At 38.4% G+C, this 25,515-nt stretch overlaps 2 protein-coding genes across 3 annotated transcripts in view; both read right to left on the reverse strand.

The window, feature by feature from the left end:
• Positions 1–25,515, reverse strand: part of LOC135167314 (cadherin-related tumor suppressor) — a 97,491-nt gene that overhangs the window by 41,168 nt on the left and 30,808 nt on the right. The gene's annotated exons all lie outside the window — the stretch shown is intronic.
• Positions 682–4,627, reverse strand: LOC135167339 (uncharacterized). The gene is made up of 6 exons (XM_064130446.1): positions 4,354–4,627; positions 4,046–4,261; positions 3,166–3,339; positions 2,864–3,058; positions 2,178–2,620; positions 682–1,946 (listed from the first exon to the last, which is right to left on the reverse strand). The coding sequence occupies exons 1-6, from the start codon at positions 4,610–4,612 to the stop codon at positions 1,596–1,598; spliced, it is 1,638 nt and encodes a 545-aa protein (XP_063986516.1). The 5' UTR covers positions 4,613–4,627; the 3' UTR covers positions 682–1,595.

Consider the following 25,515-nt stretch of genomic DNA (forward strand, 5'->3'; position numbering starts at 1 on the left):
ACCATTCGGCCCGAAATTGGCCCAGACCTATTGCCGAACTTTGGCCGCATTCTGGGCTGACCATTCGGCCCGAAATTGGCCCAGATTTACGACCAGAGCTGTGGCCAGGCTCCAACCGTTGCCTGTATTGGGTTCAGAATCACCAATAAATATATGAACGGTATATCTGATAAGCAGACATGTATTTATTACCTTCAACATTATACAGAAAACAGTTTTATTATGTGACAAAACTTATATTTAAATTTATTAAATCTATTGACAAAAAAACTCAGCCAATCAAAAACTTTTTTCCTCCTATCGACATAGTACATGTTTTCATCCGATTTTGGTTGAACAGTTAAAGATATGCAGTGTTTGTATCTCCAATTTTCATGAAAGATAATCACAACTATGAGATTTTTCCGCGAACAGAATATGAAAACTCAAAAAAATGATTGCAGGTATAAATTGTAGAAAAATCTTTTGTGGATTATTTTCATCCGCTTTTAAAATAAATAATCTACGTAGATCATTTGAATCCGAAATTTAATACGACATACCATATTAAGTCTTAATAAACTCTCTCTTACAATCTAATAATATTAGCAGTCAGTCTTCAGAATTCGAAGATTGTATTAACAAAATATCCAACAAAATAACGCACCAATGTTATTTTTTAAATTAGTAGTTTAGAATTGATAAATTATCGTGCTTCAATTCAAGCATGAAAACAGTCATTATAATAGCAATATTATGGATAATTTATTCCGCTATGGATGATAAGAATTAATTCTTATATCCATAGACAATTGCTGATACGAATTATCCTGATAAGAATTATTTTTTCATCTCGGAAAGACGTCCTTTTTTTACAATAATGTCTTCTCCATCTGCAACTCCGGAACACAGAATGATATTTAGTTGCATTGATTGTGTGCTAGTTCTATATAATATTGCTTATTATATTCACTCTTTCAAACAAACTTAGAAATATAAAAAAGTCTTGGATAGGATTACATATAACTAATTAATTTCAACCCTTAAATTTGAAATCTTTGGGGAATATGGACGCAGTCCGATTGTGAAACTTCAACCTTATAAATATTATTTGACTTGAATCACCAAATACTGAAAACAGCTCTCAATGGCTGAAATTACTTTCATTAGAATTTTTCTTAAAAATTAAAAATCCACTTATTATTTTTCCCTTTAAACTTTTGGACATAATATTTAATCCCTGAACCAACAACGGATATTTATTCCCGTGATCTAACTTATGAGGAAATGACATAGAAAATACTTTATTATGCTAAGATACATCACATTTTCCAATTGTTATTTCCATCTTCTGGATTTCCGACCTCGCCAGGAGAAATATAATAAATATAATTAATACTTCAATGACAGCCGAATACTAAACAATATTCATATATTAATATATATTCTGCCCAATGAAACGCCTCGCGATAAAAATATATTGATAATATAAACTTTTCCTATTAATCGTACCTTTTATCAAGAATATCACAACTAATACAATTACGAAAATGAACTAATGGAGTCATATTAACACAGTGATTTTACAATTCCATTTATCCCGGAAAAATGAAGTATTATCGATTGGTATCAAAGGAACAAACTGAATTATTCTCGTTATGATGACTTGACCCGCGTTGTCGTTCCTTACGCCCACCCTCTCGATCGCCAGAACGTGACAACCAAGTACTTACTTCTGACATTATCTTCTTCTCATCAGTGCTGGATCCTATTACCTCAATTATCACATCAATCAGTACTTTGCATACTGTAGTGTTATAAAAATTTTTCTTTTTCTTTCCGCCAGCTTCCTTTCCGTAACCAGAATAGTGCAGTGACACTGTCTTCCTCAGAACCGCAGATAGGATAGTGGAAACACATATTTTCATCTCTTTTTTATTGCTTATCAAAACTCTCATGAATAATCGCTAAAAATAAAAGAAGGGAAATTTTTTTGAATTTATGAACATGAGAAGACATCTTTGGGCTCATCGCCAGCGGGTTGGTTCTATAACCAAAGCGTTCCAGTGACGTAGACTTGAGTCCCGGTGATGAAAGATTTTTTCATCACCAGAAAACGAACCCAGTGCATGTGTCACCGCCCAATTTATTGATTTTACATAAAAAAGAAGAAAAACGATCAATTTCAGATATATTACCAGTGTTTCTACGAGATTTGGGTCCGTTGTCAATATCGCTTCGTATTCCTGGAACTTATCATCCATTTCAAATAGTAGTGGCGTAGACATCTGCTTCTGTATTTCAAGCAAGCTAGGACCAGAAGCTGGGGCTAGATTAGTGCCAATGATTGTGGTCTTGAGCTCATTCATAGACTGCTTTAAATCGTAAGCCATCCTGCGTCTTAAATTTTCGAGCTTTTCATCTAATTGCTGATCAAAGTAATCTCGAAGGGAGTTCAGGATTCGACGTTCATTATCAGCATAATGACTAGATGACAACTGGTTTTGTGGTCCCAGCATTTTTGGCATCTTAGCAGGGGGTACCATCATTGATCGTGAAGTTTTTGGAGTTCCTGGGCTCACAATCGAATTCAATCCGTCTTCAGCGCGTGTAGTAGACGATGCACGCCTTTTTCGGTTACCTTATGAAATTAAAGGAGGACCAAACGATATAAATTGATGGGTAGCAGCATCAGATGAAAAAAAAACTACCCAAGCCCCCACCAAAAATATATAATATAATCTAATTCTATATAAGTTCCGAATTTTGTAAAGAATGTTCAAAATATAAATTGGACCATTTTCAAATATTTATAAATATAAATTTTTTCATGCGGGAGGAACTTGGCCGATGATTGGTCATGGAATATCCGAGCCGATTTTACCTGAAGCGTTATGGACTAGTGGTGAAGGAGGTGTCAAATGAAGTTCTTTTCTTGTATTTCTCGCTGAGTCCATCGATTTTGTAGGTGACTGCAGAATTCCATCGGAGGAATCATTGCTCTCAGATTCATCAGTTTCGACGTCTTTAAGCAAAGTAATATTCTTCCTTGACCGCTGTTTAAATGATAAACATGCACCTGGAAATTATTGAAAATGATGATTTATCCCTGACCGGATCATTTAATTAACACGAACTTAGAATTACGTGCTACAGTCCCATATTACCTCAAAATTGATTTATTACCTGTTGGTACAGATCGCGATTTACTCGACATTTGCAAAAAGCCAGAATTATTTTGAGCCTTTGAGGCTCGAATCTCCTCAGGATTAGCTATAAGACAATCATGATTTTCGTCTTCAGAGTCAGATCCACTCTGGTAAATGCTTTGAAATCTTGTCTTTGGTTTTGCTTGTATACCTACGAAATTTTACAAGTTTGTAGTGAAGTAGTAACACAACGTAAGTTGTCTCCAGCCTTTGTTTTTTATAGCTATTTCAAAGTGGGGAAAGAATGCATGCATTTGAAAAAATATTTTTTTTGTAGAACCTATCGCTCCTACAAAAAAGGTTTCTATCAAAATTTTACCATTTTCCGTAGATGTTCACTTTGATTTACCTCTTCACAACAGAATTATAATGCTTTCCTACATAAGAGATGGTGGGGAAAAATGGAACGTTTCTCGTCCCCTCAACATTCCAATGCTTTTATGTATAAACAATCATATCAAGTGTAAATCATAAATTTTCCACTTTATCTTGTTCGCACGTAGTGATTTCTGTTAGCGACTCAATTTTTTGATGAGTAAAGAATTGCAATAAAAAAAAATAACCTAATATTTTTCGACCACAACATAATAAAAATTTTCTTATAAAATCATTCAATGCGATTCTCTCTTAAAACGATGTTTCGAGACAAATACACATGTAATGACTGCACAGATACATAATTAATATTTATTTTGTAAAAGATTTCAAAAATTCGGTCAATCTAATTCCCAATTTAGGGAACGATGGGTCTTTTGATGTTAAATACGAGAGTTGAATAAATTGGGGATGAATAATTGGGGTTAAGAGTGGTTATAATTGTTGATAATTGACTTTTACTTCATATTAACAGGACTTACCAGACTTTGGAGTTTGATTTCTAGGTGGAATCGGGATTTTAGTACTAAAGATGTTGTTTAGTTGAGACTTTGATGCAGTTAAGGGTTTTGCTGAAATTTTTGCTTTCGAGGAAGTTTCGGACCTCCCCCCCTTTCGATCATTTTCACCATCGGTTGTCTCACAGTTGAGAGTTACTTGGGCCTTTTTTAATCTTCTGCGACCCTGATCCAAATCAGCTGAACACAATCAACATATGATCCTTTAATATTGAAATGAACCCATCGAGCAATTCATCAAGTTATAAGTGGAGTCATTTCAATTTTTGTACCTGCTCCGGTGATGAAGCAAAATGGATAACTTTGCCAAGAGTCCTTGGGCGAGTGCAATTTTTCCAAGTAGTCGTCAAGTAGATGATATTCAGTTGTCGGTGGGAATTTACAGGTGTCTTCTTCTGCACTATTAAACCATTTTTTCGGCACCAAATCAATGCATGGTAGCCCTTTTTCGTTTTTCTCGAGAAATTCGATGACTGCGAATGGTTCGCTGAGATTTTTTGGATCGCGAGATGGATGTGAGGTTTCCGACATTTTAGGTTATGAAAAAAAATCACGATTCGTACAATTGAACCTGGTGTTTTCGAGTAGTTTCATATAAACTGATAACTTTGCAGAATGATGCATATAGCTTATTATTTAACAGAAAAAATTGCGTTTCTATTTCCATGTGTTTTGAACGGTTTTTTGTCATCACCCCACTGATGCTTCTTTTTTAGCGCCACTATTCCTTCAAAACGATTATATCACAAATATCTGTCAAACACTTAACACACATTTAATTCACATTAAATTCTCACTTCTTGTAATTTACCGTCAACTTAGTTGGTGAAATCCGAATTTGAGACAAAAAGCCCGATAAACGGATGATACGAGCAATTATGAAAGGTTATGTACACGGACGCCAGATCTAACCGATTTATGTCCCACTTGCATGTAACGACTCCACTATTGAAATTTTCTAACGACCTCGATGATCGGATTTTCATGTCGATTGTTGATTTAAAACATAAAATTGTTTGTTTCTTCCACAATTTTAATCACGAGTTCAACTAAAACATATACCCTCATTCATATACCCTCTTACCAAAAAAAAACTGCATTTCACAATGCGAACAATTTTTACGTTATTTTCTAGTGGAGGAGGGATATGGCGTATTGTCGTCCAGTTACATTTAATAAAGCACATTTGTGTTTAATTTTGTGTGCCTTCTTACATGTCATTTCAGCTGCCCAGGACTTAATGTAGAATATTCCTACTCGACTGGAAAAGTCTGGATAACTAAACGCCTCTTCCCTACTACTTTCCTGGTGTCCGAAAATATATATACCAGTAAGATCATCACAAATTTTGGATTTTCCTGATTTAACGAGAATTTGTGAAATTACGAAAACTTTCTCAATATCTAGGAGTACCACGTTATTTGGATGACTTGTCGTCAAGGTTAGACCATTGATGTTGATCATATTTGATGTTAAATGAATTTCCCCATCAATTATCATCGTTGTAGGCTTTCTCGCGATAACCCAATCACTCAGTATGTGTTTCTGATTAATTACCATGGTTCCTCCAGACTCCATCTCAGTTAGTCTGTTGATAATTTGTGTGAGTGGTTTTATCGAAGAATGAACGAGTTTTTTAAATAAACCAATGTAACTCTCTCCCCAAAACGCTGAGAGCTCATTCAGAGGAATTTTAAAGTATTGGGCATCATTAGCAACGTGGATGATACTATGCCAACTGAGAACTTGAGCCCCTTCATCATTATAAACATCAGGTAACGTCTCGAAACAAATTTTTAGCAGAGATCCAGCATATTCACTCAAATCCTTAACGAATTCCTTACTGTTTAAAATTCTGCTAGCAAAGACAAATAATGAGAAATGACAACGTAAAGGTTTCGGTAAGAAATCTTGTAACACGACGATACCACAATAATTAAGGAAAAACTTGAATTGTGATGCTTTCCATCTTGAGATATTATTCACATCAAATTCTTTCCTTTGAAATTCAATAGGGATATCGGCTTTTAATGACCTCATAATACCATCAAGCCGACGAACATCAGCTAATTTGATCCTCTGGGCTGAACTTCTCGTTAGCCATTTATCCAGCAGCCATTTCATATTACCAGAATAGAATAAATGCATTAAATCTAATGGCACTTGTTTTGTCAGATCGAATCTATCCAAAGAGAGCAGCGGGGACACAGAACCTTCATAATGATGTTCTGGTTGAACTCGCGTCTCGTAGGATACTTTAGTGCGTAAATTTGCATTGGTCACTGGATATATGCGTTTTCCTCGTCTTCCACAACCTACTGTAATGCCCTTGGTGAAACACCTTCCACAGGCATAGAAGGCTCCAGGAGCTTTGTGGCAGCAAATGAATGCTCGAGCTGGCGAATCAGCCACTATTGCTACAATTTTCACCTCAAAAACCTTGTCATCAATGCGCAAACCATTTTCTTGGAGTTCATTGGCCTCTTCAACAAAATCAGTCATGAATTCTGTGGCTGATAATGGTTTCCCATCCCCACAATAAATCGCGGCAGCAAAGGGTTTGGTAGTGTAATTTGGATGCTGTATTTTTATTGAAATTGGCCAAATTTCCTTCTTAGCATTCCGGTATACCTGCATACCGTCAATATGAACCAGAAGAGAAATGTCGTTTTCTCGATAAATTTGAGTTGAAATTATTTTTCTGAGTCCCGAGGCGATTCCCAAATAAATGAATTCACCTGGAATCTCATGAACTCCTCTCATGGTTGTTAGGTGTCTGCAATGGGGAGTTTGCAAAAACATTCCCCATGAGAATTCAATTTTTGGAATGCTGTTCCATATGGGACCCAAGCCTGGCAAACCATGCCCCTTGTCTGCCTGGCCATGTCTCGGGGCAAGCTTGGTGACCCAAGCCTGGCAAGCCATGCTCTTTACCAGTCTGGCCATACCTCGGGTCAAGCGTGGTTGCCCAAGCCCGGCAAACCGTGCTCTTTGCCAGTCTGGCCATACCACGGGCCAAGCTTAGTGACCCAAGCCTGGCAAGCCATGCTCTTTGCCGGTCTGGCCATGCCTCGGGCCAAGCTTGGTGGCCCAGATCTGGCAAGCCAGTCTCGTGCCAGACCTGGCCCGTTTCGTGGACATTGGCATTTCCTACCTGGGTTATTCAACGGACTTCACCCTCATTTTTGCATCGTGAGAAAATCGATTGAAAATCGTTTTGCGAATCCATCGTGCAAGTCCTTCATTTACTCAACGGTCACGTTATCGTTGATTTTATGCGATGAAGAAGCCCCGAAGGCCACGCGACGTCCCCCGAACTACGTGCTCTCCCTGGAATTACGTCCGGAACGTACGCAATTGTATTCCATATCTATTTGAAACTACTCGTGGGAAAGAGGAATTTTATTAACGCCACACCAGCATCAAGCATGACTACAATGAATAACAATCACATTCTCATAAATGTTAAAACTCTAGATTGAAACAGCGCTCTTTAACGGCCTCCACCGTGAATACCACAATGGAGTTCTAGTTAATGCGAGAAATAGGGGCATTAAAAAGGCGAAACAGTCGCTCATTACAAAAATTAAACTCTTATAAATCATCGCCAGTCATCCCCTAATCCAATTAGCTCGAGGGGGGAGGGGTGAGAGAGAGAGAGAGAATTCCCGAAGCCGCATAAACAGAAAAAAAAACCCCATAACGACAAGCGTACCCACACATTCCAATGTGACATTTGAAATTAAATATCACCATTGAAAAAGGAAAACGTCAAAAAAAAAAACAAAAAAGATATGTGGAGGGATAAAAGATATCAAGATAGAATCGAGTGATCAATCGGTCAAAGAAATGCGCTCTCGAAATATATATTTTTTTTATTATTTATTTTCCCCCCTCATTCTGCTTTTATTTTCTTCTTTAACCAACCCCAAAACATTTGTCAACTCACCGAGATGGTATCGGCGGTGGCCCAGGACAAACCAGTGGATTCATTCGCCACCGGCTGAGAAAAGACGAACGACACACACCACGACACGGTGTATTATTCCAACTGGTGGAGTGGAAGGGGATCCGAGTGATTGAGCCGAAGGGAGAGGGCGTGACACGCTTGAAAACGGGATTAATTAATCGTGTACTTAAAGTCCAAATGACTGAAGGTTATATGCATGAGAGTAATTTTGTTAGTTATAAATAGCTGTGCTGACCGTTAGATTTAATTAATGCAGGGGCTGTGTGACCTTGTCGACAATGGGAAGCGTAACGCATGGGAAATCAGTGGATAAGTCATGTTTTGACGAGTTATCAGTGTTACTGTCAGGAAGAGACAACAGAATTTCCGGAATGTGTCACGTTAAATTAACCCAAAAATTTATAACATTGAATATTTACATAATTCTTCAAATTTTAATATGATGTTATGGGGGACATGTGAGACTCGAGAATAGATAATTTCTCAAGGGAATTTCACTCCATGTAAACATGTCAGTTGAAGATCCTATACTTCAAATTTATGGCGTCTGATGGGATTAATAACAAATGTGTTACAAATCGATTACGCGGTCATAATACGGTCATGCACATTATAAAGGAGGAATGCTACATGCGATGCTTTCACTTTCAATGTTTTTATATGAAACAACCAATGGAGCTCATCTAACCTTCATATAAAAACATTGAGGGTGAAAGCATTGCGGATAGTATCTCTCCTTCGTAATATGTGTACATAGGCGCATGAGTATGACCGTATTATTAATAATAATTGACAACAGTCGATTGGCAATATTTTACGGGCCGAAGAGCCGTCAACCCGGTTTATCACGCCCCGTAACATGAAGATTATTTTTATTACAATATTATTTCAAAAGTCTTCTGATAAAAATTAGTGCAAAGGATTACAACTGTTATAGAAACTCATTAAAAGTTCATTACCCCGAAAGAAATTTGTAAATTAAAATTAGACCTCTAGAGGCCAAAACGTGCTACGAAATGACAATCAATCGCTTTTTAGGCCAAGTTCGTTTGAAAAAATTAGCATTCAGAGCCTAATTTTTGTGATAAAACTAACCTTTCCCTCTCCCCCTCCCCCTGGAGGTCTAATTTTTACCTAAAATTTCTTTTTTGTGAATAAAAAAATGGCGTTTGACGTAGAAGGTCCTGATAATTTTTTTTCTGTGACTTCGGCTGTGAACAAGACATATATTGGCTAATATATTCAATTAAGACGTCTTAAGGACACTCATTTTGTATTAATTTGAGTCTTAATTACTGTACCATCTTATAGGCATTTAATTTATCGTTAATTTTATTTTGGAATCGTTGTCGATTGGCGATTGGCGGGCCACCCTGGGGGTTATACCGGTGGCTGAAATCCGCCGGCTTGGACAATAACTGGACAAGAATGATGGTAATCCAGTAACGAGGGGTCAAACGGCCGGGTGTGGTATATCTCGAGAGAAGGAGAGAGAGAGAAAGACACGGGAACTGTTCGAATGTAACGTATGAAAAGGGGGCGGTCTGCGGGCGGGGGTGGGGGAGTGGGAGAGTTGTGCCAAAGGTAAAGGAAGATGGTATCTCCGTCAGCTCTGTCGGGGATCAGCGGATCGGATCGAGTAGGGCCCAGCGGGGGTTTCTTTGGGTCATGCACGAAGTGAGTCCCATTCTTTCGAGGAGGAAGAGGGCCCCGGGAGAGAGTCCTCTGAGTGTTCTCATGGGCTTCTTTATTTTATTTCAGAGGTTTTTTAGTTTTATTGATTGCGTTGTTTCAGCTTTGATGTCACCGGGAAATGTCAGGGGATTATTCAAGGTAAAATGATTGATTCTGGGGGAGATTTCGAGGGGAATATTGCTAGGGAAATTGGAAATTTAGGTGGGGGAGAGGAAGAAAAAATTTACGGATGAAAGAAAAGATTTACTCGAACAAAATCGTCTGGGGAATGCAGACAATTTTTTTTGTAAAGAAAATAATTTTTTTTCTCATCTTGACAATTTTTTTATGCGAAAAATATGAATCGTTGACGGAACTCAACGCGCTCAGACGCCCCGGCAGTAGTTACAGTCCCATTGCGGGCAGCCAACGCAGATGAACTTAAAACCCGTAATCGCGGCACATAAGAATTTTTCAATTAATTTTAACGAAGAGCTCTTGATTAAGAGAATTCTTAGTCAAATTTATTTTTAATTATTGTTGATAAAAATAAGTGAATAGCTTTGATTAAGGTCAATAAAAGTGTTTAAAGTCCATCATAAACGCTTTGTAATGAAGATTGAGGAAAAGCTTTCATTGAAATTAATGCGAAGCTCTTCATGACACGCCCTTAATTAAGATTGTCAAATAATTTTCATTAATTGCGACTTCATTCCTCATTCACGGAATATTTTTATGTGATAATCCTATAATGCATCGCCTTAAAGACATTTAGAACAATTTGGTTTTTCTAATCCTACATTAAATTATTCTTTTCCATGAACATCAATGTCATAAACATTCAAACAGTTCTCAACTTAATATTCCTGTGTCCTTCTCGCCGAAAAAAATCGAAAGTCCGAAAAAATTCAAACAATCCACGGATAGAAAAATTCTTTAAAAATTACCTCTTTATTATTACGTAATCTACCGGTCAAAACAATATTCGGTAAAAATGCCATAAAAGTCCAAAACGTTCCTAAAAAATTCTGGAACATGAAAAAATGCCCAACTGTTCCATAATTTTTACTGAATGTCGTACTGACTGACAGATTACGAAACAGGCACGTAATTCAATAATTTCTCTCTCTCCGTAAATTTCTAGTGATGTGTTCTCATTATCGAACCGCTTCAAGTTCGATAGTTGACGTGCAACTTCAACAATTTGCTGGATATTTCTCCGTAGGTGGAAAAACTCAGCTCACGAAGTGACGTGCTTCGATGACAGATAGAAATCTCATCGGTGATGCGCGCGCACGGCGAGTCAAAAGAGGGAATAAAGCCTTACGGGGATTGGCAATGGTAGGACATAGGGGGTGGGAGGGAGGTGGGTGAGGTGAGGAGAAATGCGCAGCGGTTGAACAGACTGGCCATGCAGAAATGTCTATATGGGTGGAGGAGGGCGCATACCTATCTCGATCGAGGTTGGCGATACCGTTTTCAAAGGAGTGAGACACAGGGGGGGGAGGAGGAGGAGGAGGAGGAGGAGAAAGAGTTCAAGAGATGAAAGGAGTGAAGATGGGAGGGGGGAGGAGGGAAAGGGGACTCAAGTCGCGGTGGGTAGGGGGAAGTTTTATGGGAGATAGGATCGGGCCACGGGTTGAGTATGAATAATCGCATTTATCGGGGGGTGGGTGGGGGGTGGGGGGGGCAGCAGGGAGACGTATTACGAGAGGCCCGTGGTCGATCGAATTTCCGGAGTTGATTTTTGCAGACGTATTTGGGAGACTGTGTTTTCGATAATTTATGGCAGTCTGGAGCGGGTGGAGGGCCCTAATTTCGTAACTACCGGAGATATTTAACATTGAAAATTGATACAAACAAGACGGGCCTTGGATGGGCCCGTCAACCGATGGAATAACGATGACAATGGGACGATAGGAAAATTGCAAACTTGATATAACAAGTGGCTGATTGTCATTTCGTCGTACGCTGAGCCCTCTAGAGATTTAATTTTAATCCAAAATTTCTTTTCGTGCAAAAATATTGCGTCGAAAGATATGATTTTCATGAATTTTTTTTTGTTGAAAATTCAGCTGAATTATTTTAACGTCTTAATACAGGGCTTCCAGCGACTACACTGTCCTTACGACCGGACGGTGAATGGGGATAGCGTGTTAAGGGTCTCTATAGGATAGGGACTCCCCGGTCTGCAGGACAAACCGGTGGGTCCATATACGTATATGGACTCCGTGCTTGAGGGATTATACAACCGAAAAAAAATATTGAAAAATTCCACAGTTGAGGGGGTAAAGACTTCAAAAAAGCGAAGCCTATCAACTGTAAATAATTTGAAATATTGACAATGTTAATCGAATTAAAAAATGCCCTGTGCTGAAGAAATGGTAATAGTTGATGTTCTCAACCCCTTCAGGTCTGTCTCCGCCGAAAAATTCTCTTTTCCTCGCAACATTGATCCCACCAAATATTTTTCCATCCCCTTTCGAAAAAATGGAGCAAAAATATTGAAAAGCGAAAGCCACAAGGACAGGCCACGAAGCCGACAAACCGTCGGAGCAAAAGGGCACCAGCCACTCTTGTCTGTGGAATGAATTTTTCTTTCTCACTGTGGGAGAAGACCGCAGTGTATCTCGAGTATCCCTCCTGAGGATGCCCATCAACATCACATACCCGAGGACAAACTGAAGGATATTCAAAAAAGTACAAGTCCCTGTCCTCTTGAAGAGAGAACGACACGCATCCCCGAGCTAATTAGCCGTGGCATCGGGTTACGAGTGTTATAACCCATCGCTAAAAGTATCTCCTCCGCTGTCTTCCAGCTATTGCATCTCTCTCCCACTCATACAACGAAAACCCTGAGTTTTTCGTTTACACAAGCGACTGGCCAATGCGCCCGGTAACCAGGGAGTAAATATTTTCATGTTTTATAACGTTAGTGGTGTCATTTTCTTTGTATTTTTATTTCATCGTTTTATTTTCGTGTTCGCTATTTGAATGAAATTTTGATTTCAGGGTTTCTCGATAGGAAAAAAAAATGGTGAACGTGACCGAAGCCAATGGAAATCGTCAATGAAATGATCCGAAAAAAAGGAGAAAGAGTGAATTAACAAAAAATAAACTTTAATGTAATATTGAGAATTAGTAGAACACAAACCAGTTTCTAATCTTTGAGTTTTTTTTAATCTCAAATGCTAGAAAAAAATTAATAGTGTTGATTAAATGAACTGAAGGCTGTTGATAACGATTACAAGTAGAACCGTTGGAGGAAGAAAACAATTTTTTGAAGTTGAATTAAAAATGAAAAAAGATGCACCACAACCAACTGAAAATGGACAGCGATATTCGCAAAAGGTCATGACTGACATAAAATACAAATTTCCCAATTAAAATGCAAGAAAATAATTAAAAATCGCAATGTCTCCCCTCAACGTGCCCCTCGCCCCTCAATTTTTATTCTGGGAATTTGAATAAAATTTTTAATTCGCCTTTTCTCCCGCTAAAAAACCCTTGAACATGACCGAGTCCAACGAGAATGGTCAATGAAAGAGACGGAAAAAAAGGATAAAGCGAGAGTAAAAAAAACGTCACGAGAGACTAAAAATAAGAAAATAAAGCAAAATATTTATACGTAAGAGGGGAAAAGAGGGCAGCCCGTCTGGCGAGGGTACCTAACAACCTATGATCACGTTATTAATTGAAAGAGGGCCGCCGATGCTACCGGCTACGCCAGGATTTTAACGCTGTAGTCTTGGCCTCACTGGTCCCCGTCGAGGCTCCCGAAAAGAAAGTGAAGAAAAGATCATTGACTGGGATAAAAAAATATAATTCACTGGCTGAACCCTCGGTGTTTTCAATTGACTCAGTCGGGGCTATTCCAGCCGAATTCGCCATCAATCAATTGTTTATTGATGAACGAATGTCGAAGAACAGCTGGGTCGCAGCACAGTTAATGCCGCCTATCAAAACATTAGCCCCTTTTCCTTCAGAATTCAATTCTCCCAGTTTAATTGAAATTCATGATTTATTGCAAATGATTGTAATATCGTGTTGAAATAAATCTTCATTTGGTGGCAATGGGAGAATTGAAAAGAACGAGTTTTCAGGAATTTATAATGTTTGAACGGGATTCTGGGCTGGGCCCAGTGGGAGGGAGTGTTATTGTTAATAAACACGTGGTAAAAGGGCACATGGAAACTAGGCGTTATAATTGCAATTGATTTCAATCGAATGAGCACGTCGATAAAACGATAAAACCGGCCAATCAAGAAAACGAGGGTGTCGACATAACGATTAGCCGAGCCGTTACGATCGGAGGCCCTCGGTAACCATGCGCCAGGGCGTCAGACCAGAATCAGCCGATTGGAAATGATGAATTTTCATTCGGCTTCTACTTATTCGCACGGAGAGCTATTTCGCGGGAAAATCCTGGATATTCTGGCCCAGAAACACTGGACTCACCGGACTGGAATTTTTATGCATAATCATCACAATTAGATTTTTTGCAACCAAGAGATTGGCATTTTTTCCAGTTCTCGTGCTAGAATTTTTCTAGAAAATTGTTCTCCATCTACCCCGGGTCAGTTTTTTTTTTATTTTTATCGTACCGCCAGGTACAAGCCACATTCGATCAGCGACTCGGGGAATTAAGATAGCGAGAAACTGAAACATTGGAAAAAAGAAGGCAATTGAATACAAAAAAAATTGTCCCGATTGGAATTTCCTTGGGCAAAACCCCCTCGGCCCGATTACGTGTCTTTTGCGGTCGAAATAAGCCGACCCGGAATTCCACTCTGTGTCTGTTGGTGTCTACATGGGCTCTCTCTCTCTCTCCCATCGGCCGCTCAGATACAGCGTGGGTGTGCAACCCAGGGATATACACGTAATCGCGCCACACGTTAATTCTTTCTTCATTTCTGGGGATTTTTTTTTTCAACGACTGGAAGTTGTCATAAAAATTGGAATTAATGGGGAACAATTATTGGGGACATGGTGGGGGTGGAGGTGGAGAGTTATCTTGTACGCCGAGGTGTTGATGATGGGACAGGGTGGAAATTACCGGTGTCAGGGGAATGAATGGAATTCTTTTCGGAATGAGGACGGAGGGAGGAGAGGGCGAGCGGGGATAGATTTATCTGGGAAGATTGAGTTTTCAAAGAATTTTTGAAAATTCAATTCCACTCGCGAGGTTCAAGTTCACTAACCTGAGGGAGAATTGTTGAAAAAATTCTTTCAAATAAATTTCTAAATATTGTATAGAAAAGATTTGAGCTGGAAATAACATTGTGAATACTGTATTATAAATTCTCACGAATAATATAAATAAATTATTCAAGACTCCGGAGAGCGTGGTGTGTCATAAATGAAAGAATCCGAATTTAGAAACGAACTCGTTCCGATTCGATACCTGGAAAATATTTAATTTTATGAGGTGAATTTTCTAATCTATCGAAAAGTACTGGGGTGAATAGACAAGTTGAGTCGTTTCTCATTCCCGTTTTTTTCCCTCGGCTTTTTTTTCCTCTCGTAGTTGTCATAAAAGTTAAAATTAATGAGGGACAGTCCTCTGGGAAACGGTGCTGCTGGACCCGGAAAAAATAATCTTGTACACTGATGTGTTGATAATGGGATACTTGATGTGTTGATAATGGGAAACGAACGGAATTTTTTTGGGCTTTTGAAACTAAGGAATCGCTGGCCGTGGCTATGCAGATGGTCCAATTTTAAAGACACAAAAACTTCATTATGGATAATAAAAAAACAAACCATTTCGATACAGTTGTTTGTAGGGTGTAGATGAAAAAACTATCCACTCTATCAAGTTAATGTTTATGATACCTCGGAGAGATTTTTTTTCTTCAAACTAGATGTTGTCATAAAAATTGGAATTAATTTCGTTTCTCCAGCACATGAAAATTATCTCCATTCTTGGAAGCATTCACCAGAATAATTATCCCCACGAGACAGAGAAAAATTGTGATTGAGAAGTCGATGAAGTCGATCTTATCTGATCGAATTTACCAAACGATAAAATATATTTTGCGCTATAAAATACATTTATAGTCCCATTAACTTTCATTAATCACCAGTCAAATAAATGAATTAATCATCAATACTGAAGTTGACAACAACCGGGGCAAAATGGATTATCGTCTCCTCTACAACTCTCTATCCCTGACGTGAACTCCCCGAAGTAAAATAAGACTAAAAATCAACGAGTGACAGATTCTAAGAACAAATAAATTCCTCTCCCACAACTGGAGACTAAAAAAAAAGTTCTGAAAAATCGTCTTGAAAAAGTTGTCTCCTTAATCTGACAATCTCCTCTATTCATTGTTATTTGCTCGGCAAATTCTTGAAGAATGACGATCAAAGAAGAGAGAGATGGTGAGGGAGAAAAATAATAAAAATAAAAAGACAACAATCCCGTGGGCTTCCGAAGGGAAAGTTGAATCAGTTGCTGGGATACTGTTTGGTATATATGAACGGGATATAAATACATACAAGAGGAATGAATTTTCAAGCCATGCTAGGCGCAACCAGCGTGGGTATATGACACGCGTAAGACGAACAGTGAAAAAATTTATTATACGTATATCCGCGCGGTCAAGCAACTCTCCCCCTTCCCTCCCCCTCAATTCCTCCCCCCCCCACCCCCCTATGTGGAATTGTATATATGCTTTTACTCGGTTCAACTCATGCCGCATTGTTGGTTAGTGTTGAGGTTCAAGTAAGAATACAGAGAAGTCTCTTGTGGGCTGTGCCGGCAATAATGCCAGTATTCACGGGATTTTCACCAGGGGAGAGAAGTATATACGCGTTGAGAGAGAATAACGTGGGTAGATACGTCGGTGTCTTATCGGTAGTCCCTTGGACTACTCCAAGTTGAGGCAACGTTTCATATCAATTCGTACTTCATAAAACATTATTTTTCAACGAGAGCCTCAAGTCGGGGGGGGGGAGAAAGAATGGGACAAAGTGTATGAGTGAAAAATAGCTACCGCCGACGATACATTTGGAATCTTAAGATTTATTTTATTTTCATTCGCTAACATTGAGAAAGGGATCTGACGTTTGGGTAAACGAATGGACATTTTTTTTTTGGGTAAAAATTGGAGATAAAAAAACGGGAGAGGAGGTGGGATGGTTGAAAATGAAATGTCGGGGCAGATACCGCCGTGTCTTGCCAGTAAGGTCCGAAACTACTGCGAGGTGAGGCAGCGCTTTGTATCAATTCGTATTGAGTAAAATATTTATAGTTTGATCAACTGAGAGGAAAATATCGCAGATTCGGGGGAATATATTTTGTTGGATGCATATTGTTTGCGGAGATAATGACATATTCAGTAGAAAATGAGTAATTATTCCATTGAACACGTCTTATTGCATGCGATTCCGTTGATCTCGTCTACAGTAAGTTATCTGATCGACGAAATTCCATACATTCAAATGACTATTTAAATGTGATGAGATATTCAGGGAGTTCAAAGGAATATACGATAGATTTGAACCCCCGTGTGATCGAATCAACGACTGAAGTGTACAGTTGAATCACGCAATCCATTAAAGATGACTACATATTTCGTATTGTCAAAGACTTATTCCGTTGGCACTATCGAAAAACCCTGAGTGTTTAAATCAATAATTAATCCGTCCGTCTTACTACATTTTTCTCTAAATCTAGAAACGTAAGAAGTGAAATTAAAACAAAAGGATAAACTGCATGCGGTAAAAATGGCGACTCCCAGAATAAGATAAACTGCATCAGAATATGGGATAATATAGAATTCCTCAAGGATATCCCGGAAGTTAAAAAAATAATGAATAACCACGCAGTTTTTAATTGCAATTAATAACGCACGGCCAATGACTTATGAGCATTCGAAATAAAGAATCATGAACATAACATTTGTCTTTGTCAATATCTGTGTGCAATTCTTCCCATGTGTAATCCCGTCAAATATTAAAAAAATATTCACCGGTAATTGCATAAAAAACCGAGTAGTAATTTCTCATCCGTTCCTTTTGTTTATTCACTAACTTGAAAAAACCCAATGGCAGTCACTTTTTTCGTCCACTAATATTTTCTTCTCTGGCTACAAATTGCTACTAATAATTGCCCCCTTACGCACGAACACGATCATTACAATTTTTCTCCTAATTTATTCAGAAAACATCAAACAACAATTTCACCAAAACCTGTTCAGTTTAATTAGCATGTACCTCTGTTTGGAATCAAACAATCCATCTATTCACCTCGAGCCGCTACAAAGGTCCGAGAAAGCCCGGTACATCCGCGAATGAGTGATAATTACTGAAAAATTATATATCGAAAAAATAAACAATGCGAAATAGAGCGGAGTAAATTGGAAGGATAAAAAAAATATATATCTTCAGCTAGAAACGATTAAAAAATGTTCTTGACCCCTTGTTCGTCTCTTTCCTTTTAGATTCTTTACGGTGCCTCCTCCCTCCTCCCCCTCCCCCTTATCCACCCAAGCCTATTGCTGCATCGCGGGTCGTCTTTTGCCTAGTAAAACTACAATATAAAAGTGGTATATCTCCACGAGTGAGCCCCATGGAATTCAGCTTCTCAGCTTGAGACTGTGAGACTGTAGCTGGACTTGATTCTCCTGAGACTCTCTCTTTGGTGTATTCCACAGTGAGTTTGATGGCGTGTGGTGGCGCGAGAGAGGCACATTCTGGTTCTCCCTGCATGCTAGCCGTAGGCCTTACGTGGTACTTCTTCCTCTTCACCTCCTCCCAACATCCCACAAATCCCCACCATCAGTTGCTCCTCTATATAACTCTCTTCCCCTCGACGATAGCGAGTTCCTTCTGTCTCCTGTGTTGCTATCTCACTTGAATTTCTTTCCTTCCTGCTCGTTCAACTCACCAAAGGGCCACCTGAAGAGTACCTCGCCTTCTTCCTTTTATTTTTTCCAACTCCCTTCTCGTTCTCCTTCCCCATCCCCTTCCACCGCCCATGCCCTTCACACAATTTTTGTTTTTTTTACTTTTCTTATTTTTCATTTCTCTTCATTTTTTCTCATCCACATCTCTTTATCGTTCGCTCTCACTCAGTCACTCGTGTGAGATGGCGTCACTGGACATCCAAGGGCCTCGATTGAATCGTCAGTGTTTTGGGGGCACGAAGATGTGGTAATACGGTGGAGAGTGAGAGGGGAAAATTCAAGTGGGATGTAAAAGGGAGGACTGAAAAATTTGTACTCATTTTTTAATGCAACCCGGGCGACCAGGAATTTCCCTTGTGATTTGAATAAGAATGGTTGGGATTCTTAACGGGGGATAATTTGTACCCAATTTTCGGGAGAAATTATGCGTCTCGGCTGAATCACCCGGTGCTTCCTAATTTTCAACGATTTTAAATCCCTTTTTTTTATCGAAATTTAAATTCGAGAGATCATTTCAGGAGACGTCATTTTTATGGCTGACGGCTGAGTGACTGGTGATGGTCACTCGGGGATTTACATCCTCAACGGAGACTTGAGGCCTTCGAAAATTGAGAATACGATGTTAGATGGATCTTCGGAGTTTGAACAATAACTTGTTGGTTCGCTATTTGTCCCAGTGAATTTTTATTTGTGACTCGTCCCACCAATCACTCTATTCCTAAGAATTACTTCTAACACCTCCACCAAATTAATTAGCCTGTACCCACAACAGACATTCGCAAAAATTTCACCATTTTTTACTTTAATATCCAACTTCATTTTCCAGCCCACCATAATCCCCGAATTTCCTGCGATACCATCGGGTCAAGAACCCGAGGAAGACTGTCAAGTGGTCTCACCCAAGGGAGACACTGCAGTTGATACCGTCGCGACATCAATTTCCTCAAAAAACAGGGCAAAAAGAAATTTCACCAGCGAAAAAACTCCAATTACAGTGGGAAAAAAACTGAAATATACACTAAAGAGTACATTTAACCCATCTCCCGAGAGCCATACATTCTCGTGTCATCAATAAAGCGTTGTTAAATGATAGAAAGTGCGAGTGAGATCGAAAACAGGGTAATTAAAGGCTCTTTCCCATATCGATTAACCGGCCAGATGAATTAATCGCTCGTAGAGTGGATGATTGACGAACCGAGAATATTACGCATACTCCATGTACGTTTAAATATACATGTATTAAACTAGTGAATCTATTCGGTAGCATCGACAATGTCTTTTTTCCCTCCTCCTCCCCCCCCCTCGCGTATCACTCCCCAACCCCACCCCCCGATCCACAACCTGTCCGCGCTCACCTCGTCGTAAAGTTCAAGTTGCGGTAATTAAAATCGCTCGGGTAGTAAGACGAGAATCAATTAAATAATGAAATGGGTGTGAAATGAGCAGGGGACGAGTCAACATTAACCATGTTTAGCCGGAGCTTTCACTCCATACAAATAAAATCTATGTAAATTCAATAATAAACTTCAACATCGTAAATCAGAGGGATTTTTTTTATAATAAAAAATTCATTCATTTCCCATTACCAACAACGTTTGCAGGATATGATTGAGATGGATGAATGGAGGAACTGAGACGAATAGAAGTGCAGTTATTTGTTGTGAGGATAAAGTTTCATCGTTGGATGAGAATGGAGGGAATGCAGATAAACTATTCAATAGTTTCTTTCATGTTTCAATTTGAAATTGGAGAGTTTTTAGTTGACTTTAACGAGATTCCAGTGGAAATGTAGAGACATAATGTGGTAAATTGGGAGGTGTCATTGGGTGGGTAATAATTGTCTCCAGATGCTGTGAAGTGTTATTGACTGGGGGATGTTGGGTTGAAATGTTGAAGATTGTTAACGTAATTCGCCGAATAAATGTTTTTTTTTATGGTAAAGTACTCGAGAATTCCACCAGTTCTCACGTAAAAAAAAAGTAAAAAATAAAAGCTTCTCTCAACAATTTAAAATCAATACTGAAAATTCCCTGAGTGCAGTCGGTGCATCCATTAGTAATATTAAGTAAAACCCAGCGAATTCAATGACTAGTAATGAAAATAACTCAACTCCCTGATTGTTTTTCATCGGAATTAAAAACATTCCTGCAATTTGAAACGCGAGCATTTCCAACGTTTAATGAGGGAGTTTCGTTACTCCTTCGCATGCAAAAGTGAGTAGCAAGAAGCAGTCAGCGCTTCCTTAGTCGGTTTGCCCTGGTTCACTCTCTGATGTACATATGCGGTGGCCCCTTAAGGCCCCTTGAGGCCCCTTGAGACACCTCACTGTATTTCCGTACGCGTGAGAGTTCACTAAGACGCGCGAAAGTTACCGTAAATTGTGTGTACGGAATAGGCAGACTGACTATTGGTTATTCGCGAAATGATTCGTAATTGAAGAGCACGAGAAGGCTACCGTTGGCTACACTCAACTCGAAGAACAGAATAACTCCTAGAAGGGAAAAAAAAGGGGCAGTCACTCCGGTGAAGCGGAGAAAGGGATTTTATTTCCTTTCCAGTTTTATTTATGAAATTCGAGAGCAATTCCAGGAGAGAGTGGGTTCATCGAAGTATCCGGATAATATCTCATTTCGTTGCTTGTTAAGCTTTTTTTTAGTGAGTAGAAAAAGATCGGAATGTCATGGATACATTGATGATAATATTCTGGAAAGCAATATCGAGTTCGATTACAACGAATAATCCTGGAATCCACGGAATTATTTTCGAGAAATTGAAAATCTTGAATCAACGTTTCAAATAAAATTTTAAAATCAGAGGAAAAATAAATTTACTGAATTGAATAGTTAACATAGTTAATAGTTGAATTCAAGTTTATACCTTTGGAGAGAACAATAACTTGTATTGCATGAAGACTGAAGGTATTTGCTGCGGAATAAAAATTCAGGCCCAATGGGCAATAAAAAAACGATCAATCATCGCGATCCAATAATTAATTTTCCAATAATATTTGGCTTTCTCATGAAATTTATAATTACACGTTGTGGAGTTTATATATCTCACAGTGGAATTTTCGCACAAGTGGTTGTAATTTTCAGAGAATTTCAAGGGAGTTAATTAATTCGTTCCATTCAAATGTTTTGTTTTGCTTTAATGAGAAAATGATGCGGAGAAATTACTCCATTCCTATTCCCGCATTGCAGACACACGGGGTGAAAAATTTGTAACAAATTATGCATTATTACAACCGGAAGTCTCGTGCAAAATGTAATACGTCTGTAGAATATTTACTTCAAATGTTCTTCATTTAAATAAAATTTATTCTCATCGAAGAGGTACTTCAAATTCAACAAACATTTGGACTGCGATATGTGACATAAAATTATTTAATAATTGGTAATTAAACGTAGCAATAAAAAATGCATAATTTGTGTTGAATAATCACTTGAAATATTGGAATTTTCGCAAGATTTATTGCCGCCTTGCTATAATTGCTCTAAAAATTCCTGAAAAGCCAGCACCACATAACTATCATCATAAAATTCCAGGATAATTTTCAATTTTTCTCCCTCGACGTGAGATTACCGCGATTAAAAGACACGCGAAATGAGATATTTTCTGATCATCTAGTCATTGATGATTTAAAATAGAGACATGGAGATATTCCAAGTTAATAAACAGAAATGGAATTCATGGAAGTACGTTCATTCACCAGATGTTTTTTTTTTTTTTCATATCTCATCTATGTAACTGTTTTCCCATAAAATACAGGAATTATCCTCGGTGTTGGTAATTCCCCATGGTTGAAAGAGAAAAAGACCGAAGGAATGCTAACGTATGAAAAATATCGTATACCTCAATTTTTATAGTCTTTTTAATGAATACCGGGACAATTGTTCAAAGAATTGTGGAGGTAGGATAAACACAAAACGTCGGAGGTGAGCGTGTCACTGACGTCTGCTTTCGAGTTAGACACGAGGAACCCTTTCCTTTTATGTTTCATATACATATTTTTTTTATTTTTCTCCCTCTCGCTCTCTCACTCCCTCAACTTTTTGTTTCTTTTCATTTTTAAATGTCTGCCGATAGTTCTTGGCCTCACAGGGGGGCCCAGGGTCAGTCGCTCTTTGAAAAGATTGCCTCGACAACAATGACGTTGTGCAGCACTCCAGCACACCATTTATTTTATACCGGGTGTGACTGCATACAAAAAGATGGAAAAAATATTGTCTGTGAAATTGAAGAGACGAGAGATTGAGGAGACTCACAATTTACAATTTTTCATTAAATTTTATGGAGTTTTTGAAGGAGTTAACATTAAATTTAATATTCAAACGGGAGGAGAAAATTGTATTGAGCAGTAACGAGGAGAGCTTTACGCGAATATTTTGGTTATTTTCAATCTATGAAGGGTTTCAAAGGAAACAAATGAAATATTTTCAAGTGCCCATTGTAGAGTTTGAAAATTCAGGGCCAAAGCTTCAAAAAATACTGGATTGATTTTAGCAATAAAAAAATAATAATGTCTTCGTTGCTCATTTATAAAAATAAAAAATATAGAAAGAAAAGTCATTTGAATGCTGTTAATGATCATCGGAAAATTCACTTCGTGAATATCTGCAAATCTTAAGTACAATCAGTACAAAACTGTTAAAGTTACTTCGATCTCCTCGAAAAAGCTCTCACCAGCAATTTTACCATCAAATTTTCTGAACTTTTTGATGCAATACAGACATAAAACTTCACGATTCAACCGGAGACGCCTGTTATCAACTGGCAAATGTGAATTCCCGATATTACCTATCACAAGAATTTTTTTTAGTTCCCTCAATATTCAAACGATAGAATGAAAGTGGATAAAACATTCACGAAAAGGCGTTTAAAAACCATTTTAGTATTGAACAAAATGAAAGAAAAAAATATATTCGCACAATATTGGACAGTCTGATGTTGATAAGAGCCATCCCTCCCCCTCCCTCCTCATCCAAGACTGTCAAGATAATTTTTATTGTCACTGGAATGTTATGTTTTTACGCACCAACACACAACCAGTACTTCTTTCCCGTGAATTTAGTGGGAATTATTCATGTACATCCTTTGAAGGCTCGAGAGAAGTGTCACGTCGATAATAAGATGCCTGAGTACATGTCGATTTTCTTCACCACCTGCTCGACTAGTTTCACGAGCTGTATAATCCATCCAAAGTATACTCACAAAACGTTAATTTACATAAAGGTAGAATGATAAAGAAAAAAAACGACATTTTTGTTATTTATACGGAGTACATAGGCAGTTCTACTTTGACTCACTGGTGGTTGCTCTTAAAAGGTCCACGAGACGATGGAATATCATTAATATTTCAATGGGTTTTATCTGACCATTCACTGGGCATATGTCAGATTAACGCCGTGAAAAAACATTCTACGATTGTGATAATGATCACTGATGTTTGCTCCAATTTCTTATGAATATATTTTTCAATGTTGGGGCTATTAACGGTTGACGAGGCTGAGTGCTTCCTTTAATCCATCGATACGCGATTCATCTTCACGCGTAGGGGAAAAACGGCCCCTCCAATTTAACATGTGACATATTTCAATCAAATAAAACTCACCATTCGAAATTTATCTAGCGCTGCGGGATCAAAACATTTTTGACTGAAATTACCGATGGAAAAAAATTAATCGATTATAAATTTATGAGAAAATCAGTGCCAAGATTAATTTAATTCATTCTGTGGAGAAACAAAGTTGATTCTTCCTGAGAAGCGACGGATTTTAGGCAAATTTAAATCTTCCATTTGAAAATTATCTTGTATTTTGTAAAAGAATGTTCAGTAAAAATTACGAAACAGTTATGCACTTTTCCAGTGACCTTTCAGGAAAAAGTCCAGAACGTTCAGTGAACAAATGCCGATCTATTCCCTCATTTTTACTGAATATTATTTTAACTATCACATTACGGAACAGGCACGTTATATTTAAACAATTTTTCTCTCCGTCTGATCACACAAATTTCGCCGGAATTTTTCATACAACTGTTCCATATCTTTGCAAGCTCTCACAATCACTCAATTCGAGAATTGACATTCTGTAACCCCCTCTCCAATTACAATTGCCAGTACTCAAGGACAAAAAAATCGCCCCAGCTACGCACTCACCACACGATTTCCCCGGCGACTCATTCACCGACGCAACGAATACTCACGAGGATTACGCGATTAAGGATTGGATCACGATAATCAAGGATTACCAGTCATGCGATTTCGATATATTTCGATTCATAACAACTTCATGTCGTGTATAATCTCGAGCAGGTACAATTCCCAACCTCAACCATCATTTTTCGTCCCTGAATCGATAAATAAATCCAGCACTTCGCATCGCCATCGATGTTGATATTTTTCTCACGCTGAGAATTTGAAGAAACACATCAGAGTACCGTAATTCGATTCACTGTTTTCACTGTACATATCCCTTTTTTTTTTCACCTTCCCAACGATCTTTTTTTTTTTCTCTCTCTCATGTGAATCTATCAGTGGATCCGATCATCGGGGGTGTTGGGCCCACAGTGTTTCACGTTATACACGTGATCCGTTAAAATCGAAATCGAAGAATCACGAAGCTCACGAATATAACCGGGGCTTTATTCCCAAAGGCTAAAGCAAAAGAGGGTGATTTATGTCTTTGCCGATACGCAACGGATTTAACACGAGAGTATAATCGGAGCCAAAGATCGAGAGAAAAAATTCCAATTATGAAGAAATTTTTGTTTTAAATCTTGTCTTCGGTGATTCCTTTTCTCCCCCTCCCCTCCCCTCCGCCGCCCTGATATTTTTTTTTTCAATTCTAGGGAGGGGGTCGTTCCACAGCCACTTTTTT

This window comes from Diachasmimorpha longicaudata, chromosome 11 (genome assembly GCF_034640455.1).
Source record: "Diachasmimorpha longicaudata isolate KC_UGA_2023 chromosome 11, iyDiaLong2, whole genome shotgun sequence".
Classification (NCBI taxonomy): domain Eukaryota; kingdom Metazoa; phylum Arthropoda; class Insecta; order Hymenoptera; family Braconidae; genus Diachasmimorpha; species Diachasmimorpha longicaudata.